General features: G+C 36.8%; 1 protein-coding gene across 1 annotated transcript; it reads left to right on the forward strand.

Annotated features, from left to right (window-relative positions):
• The first annotated feature begins 565 nt into the window (after positions 1-565).
• RAD51 (RAS associated with diabetes protein 51) lies at positions 566-5,245 on the forward strand. Its single transcript, XM_089422908.1, has 9 exons — positions 566-989; positions 1,081-1,225; positions 1,331-1,441; positions 1,604-1,695; positions 2,994-3,088; positions 3,174-3,287; positions 4,247-4,376; positions 4,565-4,686; positions 4,808-5,245. The coding sequence occupies exons 1-9, from the start codon at positions 894-896 to the stop codon at positions 4,929-4,931; spliced, it is 1,029 nt and encodes a 342-aa protein (XP_089279034.1). The 5' UTR covers positions 566-893; the 3' UTR covers positions 4,932-5,245.
• Positions 5,246-7,460: the final 2,215 nt, after the last annotated feature.

The raw sequence follows: 7,460 nt of genomic DNA on the forward strand, positions 1-7,460 counted from the left end.
TTTCCACCTTCAAAAACACAATTCAAACACTCCTATTGTCAAATTTTTTGAATTTTTTTTACTTCAGATCATTTTTAACAATCCAGACAAATTTACTATATTTCTACCCATTAATTTTAAAACAACCCATAATTTTTTACTAAAAGCATATCATACTAAATTTATAACAACACATTTTTTTACTCAAACATATATCATACTTTTTACTAAAAATATATCATACTAAATTTATAACAACACATTATTTTTTACTAAATCACATATCATACTATGATAAGGGTAGGTATTGCATGAACTTCATGATTATCACGATAATACCATAACTAAGAAACAATTTTGAATTAATACCCAAAACCATTAAAATAATAACTTCGGTTACAAATAAACCTATCCTATTAAACAAATAAAAATATCTCTAAATATAAAAATATAAAATAACCCAGTAATTTAAATAACATTAAAATTACTCTAGTAAAAACACATGCTTTCAGCTTCATAAAGAGGGCTGGCACTCTCTCCCATTGTCAAATTGACGGTTCACAATTTTTTGGATGGGAAACATTCGCAAGCCCAACGCTTAAACAAAGAAAAAGTAATAAGGCGGTAGCTTGTGGGACAAGCCTGTGCCCCCACATTTATTTCTAAATTGAGAAGAGGAATGGAGAAAATGATTTAAAATAGATTCAATGTAATAACTTTGGCGCCCACACCAAATTCAAAACGAGAGACAGTCTCCAGCCTCTTGCTTGGCCCCTCTCCAGAGTAGCAGCAGGATCATCCATCGACCCATAAGACAACCTGAAACTCATCGAAGGGTCAACTGGGTAGCACGAGACGCACTTCTTTCGTATTGGGTTTCCCTCTTAACTCGCTTTCTCAGTAATATTCTTCCCATGGAGCAACAGCAACGCAAGCAGCAACAGATCTCCGAGGAAGATGAAAATGTAGAGGAGCAGCAGCATGGACCATACCCCATTGAGCAACTCCAGGTATTAAATTTCAAAATCCTTTCAAAGCCAAGATCACTGCAATGCAATCTCCTCGCAACTAATTTTATCCCTGGATGTTTTTTTGTATCAGGCCTGTGGGATATCTGCTGTTGATATTAAAAAACTCAAGGATGCCGGGCATTGCACGGTAGAAGCTGTTGCATATTCCCCCAAGAAGGAGCTTGTGCAGATCAAGGGCCTCAGTGATGCCAAGGTTGATAAGATTATTGAAGCAGGCATGTCAATTTTATACTTTAACCCAGTTTCTAATATTTCTTTTTTTGGAAACAAGAACAAATTCGATGGGTGGGATGTATTAATTTGGTTATTGTCTCTGGCAGCCTCAAAATTGGTCCCCATGGGTTTCACCAGTGCCAGCCAGCTACATGCTCAACGCCTTGAGATTATACAGATTAGTTCTGGGTCTAGAGAGCTTGACAAACTATTAGAAGGTAATGTACTTTCTGCACAAATAGCTTGAGAGTTCTTTGGTTTCAAGGATATAGTTGAGTTACGTTGTTAGTAATGATAAGATTGGTGGAATGATTTGTGGGCATTGATAATTGTTTTGGGCATATTCCGTGGTTCTGAGAATTTGTCCATTTTCTTAACAGGAGGGGTGGAGACAGGATCAATCACAGAGATCTATGGGGAATTTCGAACAGGAAAAACCCAATTATGCCACACTCTCTGCGTTACTTGTCAAGTAAGGTTCCCTTGGAAAAAATTGCGCAACTGTTATTTTGAAATGTGTTTATATGTGATTTCAATTCTGTTAATGAAAGAGTAGGCCAAACCTGATAAACTCTTCTAGGCTCTTTGCTACACACTCAATAGCTACTCGCATTTTAGAAATCGGCCCAAGGCCTTTAAATAGTCATTATCATAACGTCCAAAAATTAGGGCTCCGAAGGTGAACCAGAGCAGTCATATCTATCGTAGATATGTTGACAGAAACCTGACTAGGAGTGCCATTTCTTGATTTGTTCCTTTTTCCGGTTCTCATTTCCATTCCTATCTTCATTATTGCATCATTGCATTATTAGTCGATTTTATATGCATAATATATGCCGTGAAGGGAAGTTTCCATGTTTCTTATCCTCAATACCCTCTGCGTCCGTTTCTTGTTCTGTTTCTATTTCCCATTCTTTGTTTTGTTTCTCGTAACATAATGTATTAGCCATTGTAATAAAAACAAAGAGCCAACCAACTCAGGCATCAGGTGCTACCATCGTTACAGAGGGTCTCATCTTGCCGTTGCCGCTTGCGTTCTCATACGGCTATGGCTAATGTAATACATGGAATCTTATCATTTCTAAGTGGGTGTTGCAGTTCATTGCGGTAGCCACACGGGAAAAGATGGCTGATGTTAATTAAATTCAGATTCCAGTCAAGTAAGATTTGTGGTGGGAAAACACCGATCAGTAGAAAGACAAACTTTGGGGCAAGGGGATACTGTTCATTAGCTGCATCTTAGAGGGCACTAGTTTAAAGCTTCCACGAAGAAATATATGTTTGAACTTCGAGGCAGCAAACTTTTAATTCTGCTCAATTATTTGAAAGGAACTGTTGCATAACTGGTCTCTGCATGAAATTTTCTTGATTTATGAGGAAATTTACCTCTTTGTGAACGATACTCTATTTTATTGCGGCAACTATGAAACTCTGCTCTTGAACTAGGTATATCCCCCTTAAAGGTTTAGGGAACTAAACCCTCTAAGACATTTATCTAGCTGGATTCTTATAGGATCGGATATTTCTTGTCTTTCTGTGTATTCCTGGTTTAGGGTTTATAATAGTTCATGAACAGCCACCGTTTAATGATTTGGGTCTTGGGAAGTTTGAGATTCATGGGATGGTTAAGGTTCAACGCCAGGCTTGCTTCTCGAAGACTTGCTGCTTCTAAGGAATTGCATACTCATGATTGGGGGTTTTAAATTTAACTTATTGAATCTTTGCCGTCACACTTATTATAATTGCAAATTGAAGGTAGTCTTTTTTCAGTTGCCGTTAGATCAGGGAGGTGGTGAAGGCAAAGCACTTTTTATTGATGCCGAGGGAACCTTCAGACCGCAACGGCTTTTACAGATTGCAGAAAGGTATGAACACTTTTTTGATGCACAACTTTTACTGTGGTTTTGAGAGACTGTATAGCCAAAATTTTAGTATTTTGCAATCTTGCAGGTTTGGGCTCAATGGAGCAGATGTGTTGGAGAATGTTGCCTATGCCAGAGCATATAATACGGATCATCAATCTAGGTTGTTGCTGGAAGCAGCTTCTATGATGGCAGAGACAAGGTATGGATCTTTATCTACTGTAAGTTCTGCATGAATTGCTTCTGAATATTGCCTATGCCCTAAATGGTTTAAGATGTAACAATCTTTTTTGTTTTTGTTTTTTTTTGTTTGGCAATAGTAGATGTGTTTCAGAAACAAGCAATGATTCACATATATTAAATCAACTGAATGATTCAGGTGCTTCTCCGTGGAAACCTCTCTTGCTTTTCTTCGAGACTCCAACTTATGCTGTTTCGTATATTTTGAGCCACAACATTTCAGAAACGTTTCCTGTTTCATGCAATTTTAACTTATTTTTCTGGCTGTTTTAACTCTATACAGTTCACTGTTTTCATCCCTCCATTCTGTTTAATTATATTTTGATTGTTTTAATCTCTCTATGCTGTTTACTTTTATTTTCACTGTTTTAATCCCTCCATGCTGTTTACTTTTATTTTGACTGTTTTAAGCCCTCCATGCAGTTTTAGAGGTGTTTGAAGTGTAATTGCTTTGAAATTATTGCAGAACTGAAACAACTACCTAACTGTAAACGATTTAACCTATTATATATATTAAAATTTGCATAGGTGTTTGCACAGAGAAACAGAAACTCCTATCCAGGGATCGAGATTGAAGGTTAGGTCCCTCTTTGAGAGCGAAAGGCTCTTTGGGATGTATCTTATTAAACAAAGACTTAAAGTGACGCATCTTGCTAAAGGCAATCAGTTGATACAGAAATCAATATCTCAGAGAAAATGCAATGTTTAATGTAAAAAGTTACAGGAGATTCTTATTGAAGGGAAAAATATTGCAACATTTCCATGACTAGTAGAAGGGCTTTATCAAGTATTAATATTAATCACTATTCTATGGCTTTGCATTTCTGCGACTAAATCTTTCAAAAGTTTCCTCTATATGCCTGGCTTTCCAGAATTGTCCTTATAGATGTTCCTTCATGCATTGGATTAAATTGTTGACAGGTTTGCTCTGATGATTGTGGATAGTGCTACATCCCTTTATAGAACGGACTTTATAGGCAGAGGAGAATTATCAGCAAGGCAGATGCATCTTGCTAAGTTCCTTAGAAGTCTTCAGAAAATGGCAGATGAGGTAGGCCTTTTTATAATTCAATAATGGATCTGTTGACTGTAGTTCTTTTGAAATAGATGCATCTTATATTTCATTAATGCACAAGAGAAAAGGCATCATATATTCATACAGGATTTATAATGGAATTTGAATTGGAAGAAACACTAAGATGTGGAAGAAGTATAATTTTGGACTGTTTTGTTCTCCAGTTTGGTGTGGCAGTTGTGGTGACCAATCAAGTTGTTGCCCAAGTAGATGGTTCTGCTATGTTTGCAGGTCCCCAAGTTAAGCCTATTGGAGGAAATATCATAGCTCACGCTTCCACCACAAGGTTTGAAAATTGGCCTTAATTCTTGAGTATTGTCCTGCGGCCTGCCAACAGTTACATACAAATTATGTTTAAAATTAATGATTACAAGGATCACAAGCTTTCTGTTTCTTCACAATAACAGGCTTTCTCTCCGCAAAGGTCGAGGCGAGGAACGCATTTGCAAAGTGATCAGCTCACCCTGCTTAGCAGAAGCAGAAGCACGCTTTCAAATTGCTCCAGAAGGTGTTATTGATTGCAAAGACTAATAATTCGAGAGCTCTCTGTTGTACTAATGTGAAATTTTCAAGGCTGCCTGCATAATCTGATGCAGAGTCTTACCCGGTCATAATTTTTTGATAGGCTGAGTTTTTCATTTTCAATGGTTTGGTTCTCAAGAATCGAGTCTTACACATGTATATGCTGGAATACATAGAATATTCAAGCCCATTTATCACTTATCAGTCATTTCAACTCATGCTTCCTCAGTCTATGGTGGCAGAGGCTTCTTTCTAGTTCTGTTGAAATCTATGTAGTTTTATGTAACAGTTATTGTACTTCCCCCAAACAAATTCTGTGTCTAGATATTTCTTTTTGGCTTTGCAGATTGAGGATCCTAATCCTAGGAGTTTATTGATTTTGTTGGCATGAACTCAACTTTGCACTCATGTAAATTATAAGTTGAGGCCATGCCATGAAATTCGTAACTGTTTTATAATCTTTTGAATAAATCTGGTGACAGTTTTATAATCTTTTGAATAAATCTGGGGACAGTTTTATAATCTTTTGAATAAAATGTTAAAAGATCATTTTTTTTTCCGAAAATTTGTTGACCATAGCAGCTTGGCATCACTGGGCCTGATGAACAGAGTAATATCCAAAATGGGGGGTGAGGTGTTGACAAGATTCAAGCTGATATGTTTCTTATTATATTTCTATTGTTAGGATGCCTTAACCTTGTATACTTGGTTACTAATCAACTGTTACTGATTGGAGCGTGTCAAGAGTTTTTGGAGCATGCAACAATAAGTTAAGAAATAATGAAGCAATTGACAATCATGTTAGGTTTTTCTTTTTCAAATGACATTATAGACATTTGGAGGTTCATTGCATCTCCTTAATCCTGGAAGAATATTAAGGTTCTAGTCTGCTGGTTTGCTTTTGGCAAACATTAAATTAGTGATGATAGATGGAGTTTACTCAAGCTGAGCTGAATCTCTGAAGTGGCAAGCATGGTTGAATCGATCAAATCATGGTTTTACTTGGATTAAGTTTTGGCTTGGTTCCAAGTATATGGAGATTGTTGTGTCTCTAATTAATAGACACTCTTCCACCTGTGAAATGAACAAAAGAGGTTCTATGAGGCTTAGTGATCATGTACTAAATTTGTACTTATTCTTATTACTCACTCTTTTTATTATATTTTACTAGAGACTTCGTCAATTTTGCACATTCTACCGACAATTTTGTACTTTATATATATCTAATACAAATGAAAGTCGAACCTATGTGTACAGTATTACTCAGGTCCATTCTGCAGGTTTTAAACTGCAGTTAAGTGGGATGTCTGTGTATGATTTTCTCTTATTGATGTTTCAGACTTGCTAAAGTGTAATCCATCCTCAGTATACTGGATTTATCTTGAATAATCTCAGTTCCAACAATTCTCTGTCATACTTGTATACTTGCCCCCTTGAGACTTATTGTGTGTAAGTGTCTTACATTGCTGATATTGTGCTCACACTAAGTGGTATAGAGACATAAGATTAGGGTCTTTTTAGAGTTCTGCATTATCAGCATTGGAATATTTCATGATTGAAATTCTCCTTGAGCTCGCACCTTTAAGTGGTTTAAGTGATAGTGCATCAACATCCGTCTCCTTTGATTTTAGGCCATCAGTACGTAGGTAACTCATTATCAGTCAAGCTCTCAAACATTTTCTGTCTGTTGGCATCTTTTTTTCTGTAATAAATTGGTTATTTTGCTGCATCTATGAATTCCTATTCGTGACTGGCAGCATTGTTGGATCTTTTTAGCGCAATCTGCTTGTTTTTGTGTCCATTTCCTACCTGTTACTTGAGAATCACTGCTTCTGGCCTGACAGCAACATTTGAGTTTGCACTATGGCTTGCACACTTCTTCTGGAGACTTCTTTGGTTCCTCACATTGTTCAAGTCCTATCAGATTGGCAGAGATAGAATCGATTCTTTGTGAAGCCCTTGCATGTCAACAACAATAATTTCAGAACAAAATGATGAAGACATGATGACCATGTTCTAGACACTACAATAGACTCTCCAACTACTATAGGTCTACAATCAAGGCGTTTACATTTTTTTTTTGTCTCTGGTCTTGCACCAATGACTATACTTCTTGCACTTATCCATGTTTATCAGCATGCCCCAACATCTTTTGTTTTGTATGACTCCCTTCTGGAGGTTAACATCGATAAAGAATCTCATAAGCCAAATTAACCTCACCTGCAGTTCTTGTGCCTACTATTTTTCAAGATCACACACCATTTCTAGTTTTTTAAGTTGCCCAACTTGTTGAGATGCATAGGGCTAATCCAATTCGATTACATGGTGAGCCAAAGATGTTGGAGAATCATTCACAATTTGTCTCTACATCGTCCTCTCTAGTTTTCTTGTTCAATGGATCTCTCTTTTGTCCATCTGAAGTCGCTCTCATAATCTTATACTTTAGTAGCAATTTCCCAGACAACTCATGTGGACTTTCTACTTAGGGAGGATTCCTTGCACCACAATGGCCTCGACATTCTCATCTTGTTTAAGGAT

Source organism: Pinus tabuliformis, chromosome 4_1 (genome assembly GCF_031772625.1).
Source record: "Pinus tabuliformis cultivar Carrire ecotype Pingquan chromosome 4_1, CPIR1, whole genome shotgun sequence".
NCBI lineage: Eukaryota > Viridiplantae > Streptophyta > Pinopsida > Pinales > Pinaceae > Pinus > Pinus tabuliformis.